The sequence below is a fragment of the Sciurus carolinensis genome, chromosome 16 (assembly GCF_902686445.1).
Source record: "Sciurus carolinensis chromosome 16, mSciCar1.2, whole genome shotgun sequence".
In the NCBI taxonomy this organism is placed as follows: Eukaryota; Metazoa; Chordata; class Mammalia; order Rodentia; family Sciuridae; genus Sciurus; species Sciurus carolinensis.
Window position 1 is genome coordinate 49,640,255 of NC_062228.1, and position 20,148 is coordinate 49,660,402.

The 20,148-nt window shown below is 47.7% G+C and overlaps 1 protein-coding gene across 1 annotated transcript; it reads right to left on the reverse strand.

Annotated features, from left to right (window-relative positions):
* Positions 1-4,615: 4,615 nt before the first annotated feature.
* LOC124967266 (peptidyl-prolyl cis-trans isomerase A-like) lies at positions 4,616-5,109 on the reverse strand. Its single transcript, XM_047529380.1, has one exon. It carries the CDS (start codon positions 5,018-5,020, stop codon positions 4,706-4,708), a length of 315 nt encoding a protein of 104 aa, XP_047385336.1. The 5' UTR covers positions 5,021-5,109; the 3' UTR covers positions 4,616-4,705.
* Between the last annotated feature and the right edge of the window lie 15,039 nt (positions 5,110-20,148).

Below are 20,148 nucleotides of genomic sequence, written 5' to 3' on the forward strand. Positions count from 1 at the left end.
TTTAAAAAGTATCCCCTCCAACAACCTTAGAAATGTTAGTTTTTAAAAAAATTCTCAATGCCTCCGATTATTGTAGAAGTTATGTCCGTTTTAAGAGAGTATTTATTGAAAGAAGTGCATTTTCTTGCACTCTCCAAATCAAACGCCTCCTGTTTTCCCGGCTGTTCTTCTGTGTATTCAGAACGTCCACACAATGTTCCGATTGTGCTCTCAACCAGGTCTCCTGCCTCTTCAAACTCCGGGCACAGTCCAGGCCTTTCCCGCGGAGCTCCACAGTCTGCTTCCTGACCTGTGTTCATTTCAGTTGAGCCCACTGCTTGATGGACAAGAAAACTGGGGCTTTATTTAAAGGTTGGGGTAAAGGATGCTGTTGGTGGAGAGCGTATCCCAGGGTGGCGTTCAGAGAACATCGCCCCCTCCACCGGCCATCTGACTTTTATAATACGTGCCCTTTGACAGTTTTCAACCCCAAGGTTAACGGGGCGACAGATCTGGAGGTGGCAGTGGTGTTGGGAAGGGAATGACCCACTCTGGTCCTCTCTGCTCCATGCCTCAGGGGCAAGTGCCAGGAAGGGCTCCCCTGTGCCTGCTGCTCCGATCATTCACTCCTCTCCTTCCTCTGACAGTGTCTGGTTGAGAGTGAGGACCATGGCCAGCCTGTCTGGCCTTGACAACTAACTTCCTTTTCCTCTTCCCTCCCCCTCTTTCTCTTCTCCTTCCTTCCTCTCTCTTGTCCCGCCCTTCGTCCTTCCTTCCTTTTCTTTCATTCATTCATTCACTCTTCTTTCTGATTGAAATCCAAGGATACATTACCACTGAGCTATAGCCCCAGTCCCTTTCCATTTTATTTTGAGACAGGATTTCTCTAGGTTGCACAGGCTGACCTCGAATTTGCAATCCTCCTGCCTCAGCCTCCAGTAGCTGGGAATATAGGTGACCTATCTCTTTTCTCTGCAACCTTCTAACTAGCTGAACTTGAGCAACTGGTTCATCTCTAAGGAAATGAGATCCTCAGTTTCTCCATTCATGAAAGGGAGATAATGATACCTAATATCTACTGCATAGAGATGTGAGAATTAAATGAATTAAAATTATGTGTTCCCTGCTTTGAATAGTGCCTGGCAGATGTTGAGCGCTGTATATGCGTGTTTTTATTTATTTTGAGAAGTACATGATATTCTGTGCATTCCTTTTTTTCCCAGGTGAGGCAAACTGAGATGAGGTTAAAAAAATATTTTGCTTTTAATTTTATATTCTTTGATACTTAAAAACTTTTGCTACTTTAATGTTTCACTTTCTTGGGGAAATTTTTTCCCCTAAATCCTGCCTGGTTCTGTTCCTGGGCAGTGGAAACATTCGACCCTCTTAAACAGACTTCTTGTCTTATGTAAAGTCACTAGAAAGACTCCTTCATCAAAGAAAGGTGAAGCAAGTTTACTCTTGATTCCTTAGTAATCAGGAAAGGAAAATTTGCATGAGGAACTGAGGTTGAAATGTAGAAGTTTTGGAACATTTCTGTTAAACTGGAGTGACAAGATTATGGTCACCTGTCTTGGGAGGATGGAGGGATTTTTTTTTTCATTTATTTATTTTTAAAATTTATTTTTATTGTAAACAAATGGGATACATGTTGTTTCTGTCTGTACATGGAGTAACAGCATACCATTCACATAATCATACATTTACATAGGGTAATGATGTTTGATTCATTCTGTTATTTTTTTCTCCCCCTCCCACCCCTCCCACCTCTCTTTTCCCTCTACACAGTCTCCCTCCTTCCTCCATTCCTGCCCCCCTCCCACCCCCCATTATGTGTCATCATCCGCTTATCAGTGAGATCATTTGTCTTTTGGATTTTTGAGATTGGCTTATCTCACTTAACATGATATTCTCCAATTTCATCCATTTGCCTGCAAATACCATAATTTTATTATTCTTTATAGCTGAGTAATATTCCATTGTATATATATATACCACAGTTTCTGTATCCATTCATCAATTGAAGGGCATCTAGGTTGGTTCCACAGTCTGGCTATTGTGAATTGAGCAGCTAGGAACATTGATGTGGCTGTATCTCTGTAGTATGTTGATTTTAAGTCCTTTGGGTATAGGCCGAGGAGTGGGATAGCTGGGTCAAATGGTGGGTCCATTCCAAGTCTTCTAAAGAATCTCTATACTGCTTTCCAGAGTGGCTGCACTAATTTGCAGCCGCACCAGCAATGTATGAGTGTACCTTTTTCCCCACATTGGATGGAGGGATTTTTATAGGGAAACTCCTTGTAAAGAATAGAGGCCTGTATATTGGATTTATTTTGCATTCTAGAATCAGGCCCTAATACTGAACTAGTGTTCACAAGTGTACGTCTTTTAAAGAGGCTGAGAGAAGAAAGGAAAGCAAATATACATTTATGACTTTTGCTATATTAACTTTCTTATCATTTCTGCTTCTCTTCACTTGCTATTGTTCCTTTCTAGTTACAATTCGAAGTTCTTTCTTTAGCCAATGCAGCTTTGCTCCAGTGACTTCCTTTGTGCTATTATTGGCAATTATATTATACTTCTATATAGAACTGACAATTACTATGTTATAGTATAGTTATATGTATAGTTATAGACCCAGCAGTACCATACATACGTAGATAATAATATAGTATTGTATTAATGCTACACTGCATCTATCTATCTATCCCTCATCTACTATATTTAAAATGACTTGAGCTGGGTACAGTGGTGCATTCCTGTAATCTCAGTGACTTGGGAGGCTGAGGCAGAAGGATCACAAGTTCAAAGTCAACTTCAGCAACTTAGTGAGGCCCTAGGTAATTTAGTGAGACACTGTCTCTAAATAAAAAATAAAAAGCGCTGGGGCTGTTGCTGAGGACTTAAGGGTCCCTGGGTTCAATTCCCGGGAAAAAAAAAATTACATAATTGTCTTTAGCAGTGCCCTTTGTTTTCTCAGGGGTATTCGAATTACCATCTGGGGTCCCTTGATTTCACTTGGAGAATTTCCTTTTGTAATTTCTGTAAGCGGGGCCTGGAAGCAATGATTCTCTCAGTTTTTATTATCTGGGAGTCTTTTTCTTATTTTTGTCCATTCATTTATTACTATTTATTTATTGGCACTGGGGATTGAACCCATGGGTGCTTTACCACTGAGGCTACATCCCCAGTCTTTTTTTTTTTTTTAATTTTTTATCCCCAGTCTTTTTTAGAGAAAAAATTTCTTTTTAGATAGGGTCTGAGCTAAGTTGCTTAGCAACCTTGCTAGAGGCTGGCCTCTAACTTGAATACTCCTGCCTCAGCTCCTGAGTCACTGGGTTTACAAGTGTGCACCACTATTCCCAACATATTATTTTGTCTTATTTATTTATTTATTTATTGGTACCAGAGTTGAACTCCGGGGCACTTAACCACTGAGCCACATCCCCAGCTCTTTTTATATTTTATCTTGAGATAGGGTCTCACCTAAGCTGCTTAGGGCCTAAGTTGTTGAGGCTGGTTTGAACTCTCAGTCCTTCCGCCTGAGCCTTCCAAGTCGCTGGGATTATAGGTGTGTGCCACCATACCTGGCTTTGTATTGTCTTTATTTTGGAAACTTTGCTGGATGTAGGATTCCTGCTTGACTTTTTCTTTGAGTACTTTGACTCTATTATTCCATCACCCGATGACCTCCATTGTTTGTGCTGTAGGGTTGGCTGTAGTCTTATTAGGTTTCCCTTTGAAGTGATAAAGCATTTTCCCTTTCTGCTTTCAAGTTTTTCTCCTTGATGTTGGTGTTCATTATTTTTACTATGTGTGGGTCTTTGTTTATCCTACTTGGAGTTTATTGAACTGCATGGATAAGCATATTGTTTTTCAGTAAATTTGGAAAGTTTTTAGCCATTATTTCTCAGAACAATTTTTTTTCTGCTTATTTTTCTTTCTCCTGGTCTGATACTCCCATTACATGTATTTATTTTGAAGAATAGTGTCCTGCAGTTCTGTTCATTTTCACCATTCATTTTATTCTTTGAATTGCCGAGTCTCTATCTTTCAGTTTGCACATTCTTTTTTCTGTCAGTTCAAATCTTATTCTTGAGCTTCTCCAGTGAATTTTTCACTCCATTGAACTTTTCAGCTCTAGATCTCCATTTGGTTCTATTTTAAGTGTTTCTTTATTGATACTTTTGACTTGATTATACTTTTACTTTTTAAAAATAAAACGTGCTCCCTGTGATTATTTGAACACATGTCTAATAGCTACTTTTAAGGCTTTCCATAAATCTGACATCTGGACCCAGTTTGTTGGCAGATTGCTAGCCAGTGTGTTTTTGAGATGAAACTCAAGTCTCCGCAGCTACTGGCAGGTGACACCCAAGTTTCTCTGCTTCTCCTGACGGATGGGATCTGCAGCCGAGAAGTGTTGCATCTCCTCATGGTGGGCTGTGCCCTCCAGTGTGGCAGAAGACCCTGCAGTTCCCCATCAATTTCTTTTTCTTTCTGAGCTTTTGTCTTTTTTTTTGTCATTTAGTTTTTATTCATAATCCATAAATTTAACTCTGCAATCCAGCTAGACTTGGGAGGGAAATAAGGAAAATATGGAACCCAAAGAACTGAAGCAAGAGCACAAAGATTATAGGATATTGCGAGCAGATGGGGCGGAGGGGTGCTCTCCTGAGTCACAGAGGAATGGTTTGGTGGTTAGGATAAACACAAGTCAAATGTATTAGAGTTGTCCACAGTCCATAATGGTGATCTTCTTGCTGGTCTTGCCATTCCTGGACCCAAAGTGCTCCATGACTTCCACGATGTTCATGCCCTCTTTCACCTTCCCAAAGGCCACATGCTTGCCACCCCACCACTCAGTCTTGGCAGTGCAGATGAAAAACTGAGAACTGTTTGCGTTTGGCCCAGCATTTGCCATAGACAAGATCCCAAGGCCTGTATGCTTCAGGATGAAGTTGTCATCATCTAACGTCTCCCCATAGATGGACTTGCCGCCAGTGCCATTATGGCTTGTGAAGTCACCACCCTGGCACATAATCCTGGAATAATTCTGTGAAAGCAGGAACCCTTGTAACCAAATCCTTTCTCTCCAGTACTCAGAGCACGAAAATTTTCTGCTGTCTTTGGGAACTTTGCAAACAGCTCGAAGGAGACGCGGCCCAAGGGCTCGCTGTGGACGGCGATGTCGAAGAACGCGGGAGGCTTGAAAGCGGGCGAGTTTTTGTCTTTGAGTTTTTGTCTTTGAAGAATGAAATCCACAGAGCAGGATGAGTGCAACTCTCGGAGCCTAAGAGTTGAGGAGATGGTAAGATTTCTGCCGAGTGTGCTAGGTTAGGGGTTTATATAGCACTTGGCTCACTGCTATTGGTCGGAACTTATGCTAATTAGGGTTTGGAAAGGTACTAACGCTATTGGCCAATTCTTGAGTGCCAACTTGCATTCTATTTTCTGGCCACAGGTCAGGAAGCGGGGTTGAGGTGGTGGGATGGGGCTGCAGCGCTGGGTGGAGCAGGCTCTGCAGCAGGCATTCTTACTGTGCCCAGTCCCGGCGGCGGAGGATAACAGGTCCCGGCGCCTTGGCTCACCTGGGCTCGCTGCACCTGTATGGTGAGCTCCACGTGGCTGCAGGCAGAGCTTGCTGCCTGTGCGCCAACTCAGTCGCCTGCCACTCGGCTGCTCCACCGCTCCGCTGCCACTTCTCTGTAGGGACCCGTGGGCTGGCTGCACGCTTGGGGGAGCCGGGCCATTCTTCTCTTTCCTAACCAGCATTGCCCAACAGAACCTTCTGCAGTGATAAAGATGTTCCGTATCTGCGCTGTCCACTGTTTTAGTCACTAGCCGAATGTGGCTACTGAACACTTGAAATGTGGCTAAGGTAACTAGGAAGCTGAATTTTGATTTTTTAAATTTAGATTCATTTACACAACCATACGTGACGAATGGCTACCTTCTTGGACAGCACAGTGCTACTTCATACTGTGAGCACCCAATTTCCTACCCAAATGTTCCTGAACATGCTTTTAGCACCTCTGTGGGCCTCTTTCCAGTCCATCTTCTTCCCAATACCCAGGGAAAGTCACACTGATGTGTGCGCCCCTAGACCCAAGGTGTGGGCAAGGGGTGATGTGGGGATGAACCAGGCTCCATTGTGCAGATGTGGATAACCCTCAAGGGTGCAGGACAGACAGGAAGGGGAAAGAAGGGTGTGAGCTACAGATTGGGATGCGCCGTTTGTTCTCTTGCCCTGGGACCACAATGTGAGAGATGGTTTTGAGAGCAGTGTCCTATTTCTTATCTCTGGTGGCCGCATGTGTATGCACTGTATGTTTTCTATTGCACATATATGTATACATGTGAATATGTATTTATATATGCATAACAGATATCTATATCTCACAATTTTTTAATTTATTTTTTATTTAGCTTTTAATTTTTTACAGACTGCATTTTAATTCATTGTACACAAATGGGGTAAATAATTTCATTTCTATGGTTGTACACAATGTAGATTCACACCATTCATGTAATCATACATGTACATAGGGTAATGATGTCTATCTCATTCCACCATTTTTCATACCCCCCTCCCTCTCATTTTCTTCTGCATATCCTAAAGTTTCCCCATTATTCTCTCATTCCCCACCCCACCCCCATTATATAATCATCTTCCACTTATCAGGGCAAACATTCGCCCTTTGGTTTTTTGGGCTTGGCTTATTTCACTTAGCATGATATTCTCCAATTCCATCCATTTATTTGCAAATACCATAATATTATTATTCTTTATGGCTGAATAGTATTCCATTGTGTATATATACCAGTTTCTTTATCCATTCATCTGTTGAAGGGCATCTAGGTTGGTTCCACAATCTAGCTATTGTGAACTGAGCTGCTATAAACATTGATGTGGTTGTGTTTATATCTCAAAATTTTAAAAGTGCTTTTTTTTTTAATTGACCACTATTAAGATCAAGTACAAGTTCTTCCCAGGGCATAGAGAGACATGTACAGTCTGTCCTCTGCCAGTCTGTCCGACCTGAGCTCTCAGTCGTCTACCTGTCTCCCCCACTTCCTCTCAGCTCCAGTCAGGCAGGCCTTCCTTCTTGCTCCAGCCGCAGGACCAAGCTTCAGAGGCAGGTGTTTGCTGGAAGAGGTTGAATTGGCCCTGAAGTCAAATCCGTTTGCAAATCAAAGAAAGGAGTGTGATGGGGGTCAAGTGAGGACTGGAGTAGACCCTGTGCCCCCAGCGATGAGGGCAGCCTCCCAGCGGTTAGGAAGAAAGGTGTCTGCTTATATAAGAAAGCTGGAGACAGTCCTGAAGGCTGCCGAAAAAGGAACACTTGCGGTTGAAGGAGCCATCAATCAGGTGGCCTGAACAGGTGGAGACTGGGCCACTCTCAGCGGAAAGCTGGGCTCAGGGATCCGGTTACCAGCCGCTGGGAATCCAACGATCAAAGCTGAGGCCAGAAGGGAGGGAGCGGAGGAGACAGAGGCCTGAGTCAGTGGAAAGAGCAATTTCAGAGCACCTGAGGTGACTAAGAACCACCAGCAATGGAGCTGCAGGTCAGTAACAATACTAGCCAACTCAGTGGTTCTCAAAGTGGGGTCCCCTGGACCAGAAGCATCACCTCGAACACAGAGCTAAATTCCCAGGCTCGCCTTCATGAATATCAGAAACTCTGAGGGAAAAGAAGTGACCACAAATCAATGTTTCAAAAGCTCTACGGGGTGGTTCTAATGTCCAGTAAAGTCTGAGAACCATGAATCAAACTTGAATTGAGTTTAACTCGGAACCGGGCAATATTCTGAGGGTTTTACTTATCTGAACTCGTGGATCCACGTAACTGCAGTATAAAATAGAAGGTTTATCATTTTGCTGACGAGGAAGGTGAGGCGGGATAGTTTATGCACCTGTCCATCTGAGCGCCAGCTGGAGGTGGAGCTACGGCTCCACCCCGGAGAGCAGCTCTGGGTTCACCTCCGCTTTCTCTGCAGAGCTGCTCAGACTTTAGCTCACAGCCCCCCGGGGACTGCAAAAGCACCATTGCTGGAACTAACGAGGGTTGGGTCCAAGAATAGTCATTTCTCACAAGGTCCTGGGTGGTGCTGGTATACCTGGTCTGTCTCCACACGATGAGAACAGGCTCTGCCCTTCCTAGGGGAAGATTTAATCTCGCAGATGGAAATGTCCACTGGTACTTTTCCGTGTTCAGAACCCCTGGCTAACTCTTGGCTAGGAATGACAGAAAGTCCAAAGGACTGTCTTAAGCAAAAAAAAAAAAAAAAAAAAAAAAAAAATCACAAATATAATATTTGTGATTATATAATATTATGTGATTAAAGCAGGGTCAGTCTGCATGTAGGCACAGCTGGACCCAGGGACCAGAGAAAGTCAGGATTCCCCCATTCTCCACCTCTCAGTTCTGCCTGCCTGTCTTCCTTCTCAGGCGAGCTCCCTCTCACGATGACCCCAAGCAGCCTTGGCCTTAGAGTCTACCAACCGGAAGCCACATCAGAACAGGTGTCCCCTCCCAATTATCCCAACAGAACTTAACTTGGCTCTCACTGTTCAGATGTGGGTCCGAGGTCCATCCCAGAACAAGTATTCTGGTTGGGTAAACACGACATTCTCATTAGCCAGGTCTGGGCCGGAGGCTGACCCCTGGAGAGGCACAGGTGGGCTCGGCTGCCCCCGGAGCACACAGACCACGGGTGGGGAGAGCTGGGGAGCTGGGGCACGGAACGGTTCCACAATGGAGGTCGGACTGGCCAACAGAATCCATGTCCACTTCGTCGTCCTCAAAGGACAGAGCACCAGGAAGCCAAAATGGTCCAATCCATTAAACTAATAAGGTGGGCCCGAGCCCAGAGATGGTGGTCACAGAGAACCAGAGGTTGTGGTTTATTATTTCATTTGTTTAAAGAATCAGGCAGGGGCTGGAGATGTGGCTCAGTGGTAGAGCGATTGTGTGACATGTGAGGTCCTGAGTTTGATTCCCAGGATTGGAGAAAAAAAGAATCAGGCAAAAATAATCTGTGGTGTTAGAAGTCAGCCGAGTGATTAGGTGCATCCATTATTTTTGCTGCATAACACATCTCCCCTGCACTTAGCGAGGTGTGGATGATAGCTTATTATTAATAGAGTTGTATCGTCACCATGCTTCTGAGAGTGGCCTGGGCTCAGCCTGGCAGTTTTCACTTGGGCTCTTGTTTTTTGTTGTTGTAATTTTTTGGCCTCAGAGATTGAACCCAGGGGTGCTTAGCCACTGAGCCGCATCCCCAGTTCTTTTTTTTTTTCAATTTCATTTTATTTAGAGACAGGTCTTGCCAAGTTGCTTAGGGCCTTGCTAAGTGCTGAAGCTGGCTTTGAACTTGTGACCCTCCTGCCTCCGCCTCCTGAGCTGCTGGGTCACTCGGGGTCTTGCATATGATATAGTCAGATGGTGGCAGGAGCTGGGGTCACCTTGGTGGCCTCCACCCTCACATCCCAGGCAGCTACTGCTGCCTGTTGGCCAGAATATCCACAGATATTCCTCACAGCACATCCAGAGATGAATCTTCCCAGAAAGGGAAGCGGGTGGAAGCTGTGTTGCCTTCGGTGACCTGGCCTGAGAAACAACAGCGTCACCTCTACCAGACTTCTTGGTTGTCTCGGTCATAAATGTCTGTCCGGGATCAGGAGGAGCCCTCAGAGACCCCACCGCTTGGTGTGGGAGTGGGACACTGTCAGAAGAGGGTGTGGACAGGGGACATTGCTGTGGTCCCTTTTGCAAAATATACAAATGCTCCTTAAACTCCGATGGGGTCATGACCCCAGAGCCCGTGGTCAGTTTTATCATGAGTCCAAAATGAACGTGATCCACCAGCGCATGTAGCCTAGCAGAGCAACCCTCGCATCGCAGGCCGTCCATGGTTCCTTCTCACGACTTCCTGTGGCTCCCTGAGGAGCCGCTGGCGCCTGGCGGGGGCCTTGCCATTCCAGGATACGACCCGGATTCAGAACTCCAAGTACTTCTACTGAACGTGGTCACTTCCCCGTCATCGGAAAGCTGAAAAATCCTAAGTCAGATTATCTTTGTTGGCGACTGTTTATGATATGCCAACGGGGGGGAAGACTGGAAGAAGGGCATGGGGGGGCCGGGGGGGGCACTATTAATGGCGTTTAAAACCAGTTACACCATTTTTGAACGCCACCAGGGTGTCATTTCCAGGGTCTTTGCACGTGCAGTCCCTGACTTCCGGTTATCCCCAACTGTGGGGACTACTGTCCTCCCCTGGCATAGGTGGAAATGGCACCCCACACTCCCTCCCCAGCCCTAGTTCTCTCAGCCCCGTGGCTGGCGAGACCTCTAGCCTGGGGCACACCTTACCTCAAACTGTCCCCTTTTTGTGTCTGCACACTGCTCTAGACCAGAGGCCCTCAGAAACGTCTGTCCATATCCCCCATTAATAAAAGCCTTGGAAACGTCTCCCCAGTCTCTGTGTGGCGATGCGGGTGCGTGTTTGTGGAATCCACAGGTTGCACTGTATTGATGTACACTGTATAAAGCACGAACTAAAATAGACACGCTTAAAGGATGAGATAAAGTGGTTATAAATAGACTTTCCAATGTTCTCCTACACCTAAAAGATTTGTCTGGAAAACTCCTGGAGAACCAGAATGAATTCCACAATGGCAGATCTTGGTTCCCTCAGTATCCCAACCACTGAACAGGGTGTAAAACTGTATCCAACTGTCCACTAGACTTGTGCTTTGTGCATCTTACAGGATGCATTATTCTCCAGTAAAAGAGTTTGCTTAACAATAAGCCAGGAACTGTAGCACATGCCTATGATCCCAGCAACCTGGGAGGCTGAGGCAGGAGGATCACAAGTTTGAGGCCAGCCTCAGCAACTTAGTGAGGCATTTAGTGAGACCCTGTCTCAAAATTAAAAATAAGAAGGCCTGGTGATGTGGCTCAGTGGTTAAGTGCCTCCCCTGCCCAGGGTTCAATCCCTGGTACCAAAGAATAAGTAGGAAGAAGATGAATAAAAAAGGTTGAAATTTTCAAGGCTGCATGACTTTGAAGTCAAGATATTGAGAAGGTGTATAAAATCCAAGCCACCTCTGGCCAACAGGCCTGATGCCAGACGAAGTTTCTAGTGAAGAGCCAGGGAGAGGGTGGCAATGCAGTGGGTTGCAGGGCGGGAAGCGGAGCAAGAAGCAAAGGGCTGGGTGCTCGGTTGTTCTTGTGATAAGCTGTGACTGGCTGCAGCAATGTGCAGATCCCCAGTGTGGCATTCAAAATTTTATTTTATTTATAAACATACACACACACACACACACACACACGCGCACACGCACACACTGGGTGACTGAACCCAAGGGCCCTTTACCACTGAGGTACATCCCAGTATTGCTAATTTGCGAGGCTGGCCTCAAACTGTGATCCCCCTGCCTCTGCCTCTCAAATTGCTGGGATTATAGGTGTGCACCACTGTGCCTGGCTGCATCCTAACATTTAAAACGAATTCTACTTCAATGAAAATTTTATTTAAAAATATGTGTTCCAGGGCTGGGGGTTTAGCTCAGTGGTAGAACACATATGCAACATGCCCAAGGCCCTAGGATCTATCCTCAGTAGCACAAAAATAAATAAATGAACTTTATACATATGCCAACTATTTGCCAGCTCAAGTGCCAGGAGCTGGAGAGCCAGTGGAGAAGAAAGCAAAAGCCCCTGGGGGACTCCTCGGCTCTGCCAAGGTCTTTCCTCTGCCTTGACATCCTCAGCCCGACAGGCGCATCTCCCAATGGCAGTTTGCACCCCGGACTCACCTCCTCACATTGCGTACACAGGGACAGCACAGGGAGTTCATTCTAGTCTATCCCTCTCGTTTTAACTCAGCTTCACTGAAGTGACTTACATGCCGTGAAACATACCCTTTTAAGTCCAATATGGATCCCATTGCTATTCACCTCTTGCTAATTTTAGTTCATCACATATTTTTGTACGCCTAAACAGTGTTTCCTTTTGCTTAGTTTTTGAGCTTTAGAACAACAGTATCATCCTCTATAGTCTTCTGAATTTTACTTTATTCACAGTATGCTTCTGAGATTCATCGTTTTCTTGAGCATCTGTAGTTCCTTCATTTTCACTAGCATATAATATTCCACCATGTGGATATACCGCAATGTATTTATCCATACCCCTTTTAATGGGCAACAAATTTGTTTCTAACTTGCTGTAGCAGTGGTGCTACTACAAACTCCCTTTCTCACCAGGTGCACATGGTCAAGGGATTCTTCTTAGCTAAGAACCTGGGAAGGGAGATGTCTAGGCATAAGGGACTCAAATCTTCAGTGTGGTTAAATGTTTCAAAATAACATCACATCATTTTCCAAAGGGTTAGACTAATTGGCAGTCTCACCAGCAACCTAGATGTCCCACTCATCCCAGCCGTTACCTTCCACCATCTTAATTTTTGTCAACTAGAAGGTGTGAAGGTGTGAGATAGAGTTTGGGTGTGGCCTTTCTTCCTTTAGGTGTTCATATAATTAAGGGCTGGCTTGTAGTCAGATGGTTGGGATCAAGTGTGAGAAAGAGGACCTGTAGAGTGACGGTGGGGACGGTGGGGACGGTGGGGATGGCATGGAGCATGGCCTCAGGGTGCGCAGCAGGGATTGCAGAAGGTCCTTGCACAAGCAAGCGGCAACGAGAGAAGCCCACTGCCGTTTCCTCAGCTGGACTCTTATTCCTGAGCAGCCGGAGCACTTTTGCATATCAAACTGACTATTGAAGTGACATGAATCTCCAAGGAAAAGACCAACGGGCTGGTTTTTAATGACTTTATTTAAAGCAATGTTTCTATGCAATTAAGGGAAATTTCTGGGGGGAAAAACTATCAAAATCCATGTTGTGTCGAAAGTTGATGTAACTGCACAATAAAAAGATTGGGTCCCTGTTTGGAAATGTGCCCTTGGCGGAGGACAAGTCCTGAGGAGGTGCCGGTAGGGGCCAGGACAGGTCCACAAAGAGGCAGATGCGTGGCACCGCGGGTCTGTCCGCCCTGCAGAGTGGTGACGGGAGGGGAGGACGCTGCGCGGGTGGCAGGGCACATCAGAGCAGACGCCGGAGGCCAGCTCGAGGGAGGTGTGCGTGGCTGGAGCTGATGTGTCATGTATTCATTCAGTTAAACGTGTGCATCTCTGCTGGGTTCTGGTGATAATGTGACCAAGGTGGACTTTGTCCCCATCCCATGGCTTTACCAGTCTAGGGTGGGACACAGACACTCGGATGCTGACCTCTCAGGTGGTCAGGGCTGGGATCCCAGGGAGCTGTGGAAGCTCATGGTCCTAGCGGGGCTGGGGGCTTTCTGGAGAAAAGTCATCGTGACTGAGGCCTGAAAGACCTGGAATGAGTCGTGGGCAGTGTGTGATTTTCTAGTAGCCACATTAAAAAAAAGAGAGAAACAGGTGAAATTTAATAATATATTTTATTTAACCCGAGATATCCAAAATATTACCATGTCAACATGTGATCAATATAAAATACTTCTTGTACCCAACCTGCCCTGTCTGGCGGGTACTCTACACTTAAAATCCACCTCCATCCGCGCCACGTTCCAAGTGCTCAGGAGCACAGGGCGCCGGCTGCCACACCCACGGCACCCTCGCTGCTGGAAGCACTGGCATCGCTTGAGACTCGTTGACATGCAGAACCTCAGGCCCTTCTCACACCCAGGCCTCTGCCAACAAGACCCAGGGGACTGACATGCACATTCAGTGTGGGGGAAAACGGACCTAGTCCTGCACAAAGCGGCTGTGCCTACCGCTGCCCTCAAGTAGACGCTCAGCTCTCAGGCCTAGCCGCATCCATTCATCCGTTCAGGCATCCGTTCGGCATGTGGTTTACCTGAGCACCTATTACGTGCCAGGCCCTGTGCTGGGTCGTGCTGGGGACACAGCAGGAGCAGACAGACCTGATTCCTGCCTCTTGAAGCTTCCCAGCAGGCAGTTAGAAGTGAGTACCCAAGTCAGCGTTCTGTCCTGGCTACAGCGAACACTGCGTGCTTAACGTGAAATCCCATGTGCCAAGCGTGTCGAGGGAGGCCTGACCTGGCGTGAGTGGCAGCAGATCCAGAAAGTAACCCAAATAAGGGAAGAGGCCACAACCGTGGCAAGGGGCCACCGGCAGATTACATGTCCTGCTGCAGGGATGGACAGCCAAACAACCCCAGGCTGTCTGCAGTCACTGAGAGGGATCGCTTTCAGGCCTCGGAGCAAGGAGCAGAAGCCTGGAATATAAGGTTACAGGAAGCCAGCCAGGGCGGCCGCACCCCACACACAGACGTGCCTGAACTGGAAAACCGGGAGGAAGGGGATGGAGAACCAGGAAGGCCCACTGGCCAGGGGGGCATGGCTTGAGCCAAGGAACTAGTTAGTGGTCAGTTTTTCTAAAAAAAAAAAAAAAAAAAAAAAGTCCTTTAATAAAACATATCTGAATTATCTGAAATGCTGTAGACTAACTGAGCAGCGGAGAAGAGTGGGCAGGGCGTGGATGGACCAAGAACAGTCGTGTGCTGACAACTGCTGAAGCTGAGTAACGTTGGGGACCTGGCCATTCATTCGCTTTTCTTTCTGCTTCTGTGTGTACTTGAAATTTTCCCTAAAATGAAGTTAAAAGTGTTAACCCAAAACATAACCCTACTGACATGTGATCAATATGAATATTTTTTGGTCCCAGATCTTTCAGATCTAGTGGGTGGTGAGAGGGACATTGGAAATGGTTTTCAGTTACTGGAGAAGAAAGTAATTTAAGCCCCCCCTTCCTAAAGGAAGAAATCCCAAGATCAGAAATGTGGCCTTCTCCTTTAAGAACGGCGTCAAGAAAGGAATGTCTAAAGGCTCACGTATGGGACCAGGACCCTGGGGTCTGCGTCCTGCTGTGGCCACTTACTAGCTGTGAGCCTGAAGCAACTGAGAGAAACTCTAAGGCTTCCCTGAAACATGGCGAGTAACAGTAAAGGCGACCTCTCAGTGGGTGTGGCGTGTGGTGGGGCAGAGCTCACCAGGCCCAAGGCCCTGGGTTCAATTCCAGCACCTTCCACCAACAAAACAGAGACCACTGAATTCACGCATGCAAAGACCTTAGCACAGTGCTGGGCACAAAGAAGGCACCGGGAGGCACCGGTAGTTTCACTGACGCACACGCCCATCAGATTTAGACAGCACGATGCCTCGAAGCAGATGCGCTATGAGCTCCTTGACCCGGGACTCACTGTCTGACAGCCGCCAGCACCGAGTGGACGGCGATCCTTGAGACGCGGGAGACTCCATGGACCTTCCTTTCACACAAACTGGAAGCTCCAAATGCTTGTGAGACGCTGTGGAGACTCCCTACATAGGTCAGGTTTACAGTGATAACTAAAAACTAATGGCAGAAAATGCCTTCAGCCTACGTAAGCGCAAAGGATACTTCCTATTTTATTCATTCTTTTGTGGTATTGGGGTTTGAACCCTGGGCAAGTGTCTGCCACTGAGCTGCATCGCCAGCCTGTGAAGGATACTTACGGTGCCCTTTAAAAGTCTGCTCTGGCTTGTTCTGGTGACAGGGAAATACGCACGCTCTTCTCTTCCTACAGTCGTACAATTTTCTAATAAATGTGATTCCTGAAAGTGTTTCTTCCTAAGCTAAAGCACAAGGCAATTTTTTTCCTTATTAAGTTAACTAAATGCAAGTGCCCACTCACGATGGGGTTAGCTGGGCTGAAAAGCGAGTCAGGGAGCCGAGCCCGGGGAGTGAGCCGGAGACGGGCCGGAGAGGACGGGGCTGGGTCAAGGCCCAGCAGCCCACGGGGGAAGGGAGGGGCCATGCGAGATGTCCAGGAATCCTAGTGGACAAGCCACGGAGGCTGATGGGCCAGGATGGGGCTGGGGGTGGGGACAGGGAGGGAAGTGTCCAGGACGAGGCTCCCAGAGAATGGAAGGGCACCCTGAGACGGGCTGAGAGGAGGACAGGCTGGAGCTCAGGACACGGTGCGTGTCAGGGGCTCAAGGACCTCCAGGTTGCAGGGAGGTGGGCGTCCACAAGGCCTCCACCCCCAGGTCTGGGGCTCAAAGGAGGTCAGGGCTAAGGACAGAAGGGGTGACATCAGCACAGAGACAGGAAACAGACCATAGAGGGTAAAATGGCACAAAAGGCCGAGAGAACAGAGTCCCCACGTGAAGAAATTGGTGAAAACAAAGAACTTTCAAAGAAGCACAGCACGGAAACGTCAGGGGACAGCAGACTCACAGAGCCGGGGGATGAGCTTTCAAAGGCGGGCAGGGCCAACACGGCCAATTTTTTGCCAAGCTGAGCACTCAGGAGGGCCCACCGAGCCAGGCTTCCCTACGAGCCAGGCTTCCCTACGTCTGACGGAAGTCACAAAGAACGCAGGGTGCGGGGATGGAGCCTTCCGTGCTGGACTGGAGCAGGATGGAGTCTGACACCCAGGGCAACGAGCACTCCCCAAGCCGAGACCTGAGTTCCTAACGCCATTCTCCAAAAAAGGAACCACAGGTCTCCTGGACAAAGAGCTGATTCTAGGGCGGGGACAGGGAAAATCCAGTATGAGCCCGGGACATCTTATAGTGCCAAAAGTAAGGTGCTCAAGGAGGAAAAAAAGGAGCAAAGAACACAGAAGCCAGCCTGAAAGGGCCTCTGATGACCAAAGTTAGAACAACTTGAACCAAAAAAAAAAAAAAAAAACCAAAAAAAAAAAAAAAAAAAAAAAAATTACGACAGTATTGAGTTTTATCCAAGGAATAAAATAAATATCCATGAGTCCCTACTGATACAATTGCATAAATAAAGCAGAGAAGGGATAGATCTTCCATGTAGGAATCTAAATAATTAATGTAAAAGGAAGAGGAAAGTAGGAAGTTATCATTAAAATACTATAATAATAATGGCTACTGGCAAGATCCACTGATAAATGCTGAAAGTAGTGGGTGAAGTTTAAGGAGGAACAGGACATTTGCACAGCTTCAAGGTACCTCCCCCATATCTATCAGTCCTATTGCTATGGTCTGGATAGGTTCGATGCTCCTCTCCAAGGTTCATGTGCTGGAAGCCTGGTCCTCCGTGTGGTGATGCAAGAGGCAGGAAGGCTGGAGAGGGGAGTCCAGTGGGAGACGGCTAGGTCACTGGGGCGTCACCCTCAACAGGATCGATGTAGTTCCTGTGGGAACTTGGTTAGTTCCCATGTGACTGGGTTGTTATAGAAAACCAAGACTGGCCCCTCCCCACTCTCCAGCCTCCTGTCTCACCAGGTGCTCTCCCTCATTCAGGCTCCTGCCATGATGTCATCTACCATGAGGACCTTGCCAGAGGCTGAACAATGGGGCCACCCAATCTTGGACTTTCAGTCTCCAAAACTTGAGCTAAACAAACCCGTTTTCTTCATACATTATCCAGCCTCAGGTATTTTGTTACACCACAGAAAAACAGACTAATATGCCATAGTAGTTTCAACCCATGAAGACAAATTCTTTAGGTATTTTTCTCTCCGGAATGGGGGCTTAAACTCCTTCCTTTGAGTGAGGCCTTTAGTGACTTGCTTCTAACCAACAGAGGAAGCAAAAAGGAAATAATAACACTACAAATGAAAACCCGCAGACCCCATCTTAATGAAGGCATTAAGGTTAACATTACCTTGGTGAGGATTCTTCCCAAAGCCTATAATCCCAATCAAACAGAAAAATATCACACAAACCAACTCTACAAAATACCTGACCAGTACTCCTCAAAACTGTCAAGGTCATGAAAAACAAGGGAAGTCTGAGAAACTGTCACAGACTGGAGGAGACCCCGGAGACACGACGAACAAAAACAACATGGCATCCTGGACGGGATCCTGGAACAGAAGAAGAACTTCAGTGGGAGAGTGGAGAGGTGCGAACGAGGTCTGGAGGGTGACAGGACACTAACCAAAGTCCACCTCTTAGCTCTGACAAATGTACCACGGTTGTGTGAGCGGAGACATTTGGGGAAGCTGTGTGTAGACACACAGGTAATCTCTGCATTGTTTTTGCAGTTTTCGTACACATTTTAAGTTATTAAACGAAAAAAAGTTCGAGAAGTTTTAAGTCTACTAACTTGGCTGCAGTAGTGATGGGCAGAGTTCCAAACCACCCTCTGAGTCCTGCAGATCCCCTCTCCTGGGCACCCCATTCCAGAAGTCCTTCCTGACCCCTCACACTGGGTCAGATGCGCGCCCCTCCTGGCCATGACCATCAGCTGGGGGGTCATGTGTCCCACTGGACTGGGCTCCGTGAGGGCAGAGGCTGGCTCAGTCATCACTGCGTCTCGCTCAAGTTAGGAGTAACGTGTGTCTCCCTGAGTAGACTGCATACCTCTCAAACGGGCAGCACCGGTGCCTGGATTCTTCCAGCCTGACTTTTAACCCTTCTCAGCCCAGAGTCCGCCACAACCCACCTTTCTAGTATCCATTTACCCAATCCAGACACACACAAGGCAACATAAACAGTCCATCCTGCCCACCTACCAAAACAGGGTCAAATCACGCCCCTCTGTCCCACACAGCCATGTGTCCCCCCAAACAACCACTGTCAGAAACATTGTAACTAAGTATTTGGGTGGCCTGCACAGCCCAGAGCCCTCTAAGGCAGACGGCACCGCAGGACTCCCCCACCCATGGTGGGTTGCGCCAGGTTGGACACCTCGACCCCCAGCAATCTAGTTCCCGTCTGGGGAATTTGGAGTAGGGACAGAAGAGCTGAGGGAACGAGGGGAGCTGAGGAGGAAGGCTGCACAGAGCTGGGGCAAAAGCGCCCCCAGGGCCAGCCCAGCAGCCTGCAAACGGAGGAGGGGCGCCAAGTGAAGCAGAGACCACAGGCACCGGGGGCAGAGGGCCCGTGTGAATCCACTGTGGTCCTGTGACCCTCCTTCATGTCCTTCTATTATTATCCCCACCCAATCCACTGGGGGCCAACACTCAAAAGGTGCCCAGACTCCATTGATGACTGATGGTGCCTGGGTCCGTCCACGTCATTGTCACCTCTCATGAGAAGCTGCAGTCACCTCCCCCGGGTCTCCCAGCTCTCAGACCTCATTTCCATCTACGCTCCCTCCCTCAGTGACCCTGGTCTGGGCGTTCATGCCACCAATGTGCCACACTCCCAAATTTACAAACCAGCCCTGACCCCGCCCCCAAAGGCTAGTCTCCCCATCCCCTTGGACGCTGAGTCCACCCCGCCTTCCCCATCCAGTTCCCAGCACCCCCTCCTTCCTCCGTGCAGGCTGTCCCGACTCCCCCTCCTAACCCTACCCACACCCCGTATCTGGATGTTCCCTACAATTATATAAAAAATCTGACCACCGCTCTTGGTACCGCCCTGGCCAAGACCCAGCACCTCTGGACTGGACCATCGCAGTGGCCTCCCCAGGGGAGTCTATGCCTGCAGGACTGGACTCCGGGGCTCACAGAAATCCTTTTAGAACTTGAGATCGTATCATTTTAGCTGGAAGGGGTCTGATTGCTCCCCATGCCACTCAGCATCAAAGTTAAGTCCTCACCGTGGCCTATCAGGGCCCGCTGACCTTCACCCACCTTGCTCACCTGCTCCTTCCGCTTCTCCAACAACAAACAGGCCTTGGGGCCTCTGACCTGGGAAGTCCTTTCTCCCAAAATATGTACACAGATGGCCTCCTCCTTTTGGGTCAGGTCCTGCGTCACATTATAGTTGAAGACACCTCCATCTACAACCACCCTGTCCCCCCGCACCCCGCAGCTTTAAGCTCTTAGCACCAGTATTCCTTATCACCGTCTTGTCAACAAGAGTGTAGGCTCGGAGAAGTCAGGAAGTGCCCAAGAGCTGATGGGTGAACAAGCCAGTGAGCAAACCCTGGGGGGTCAGGCAGGGCAGGTGGACTCCAAGCAGCAGGAAGCCCAATTCAAGAGGCTTAAATGATAAGGATCTAGTGCATCCCTAAGGAGAAAGACCAGGAGCAACCTCGCTCCAGGTGATCTGGCACTCCAAGGATATCACCAAGTACCGCTGCATTTCTGTCTCTTTACCAGTCCTCAAAAAACAAATAAGCCAGTCTAAAACCATACTGCTAAAGGTGAGTTAACAACGCTTATATTTATCTAACTGAATACCATTTTATTTTGGGG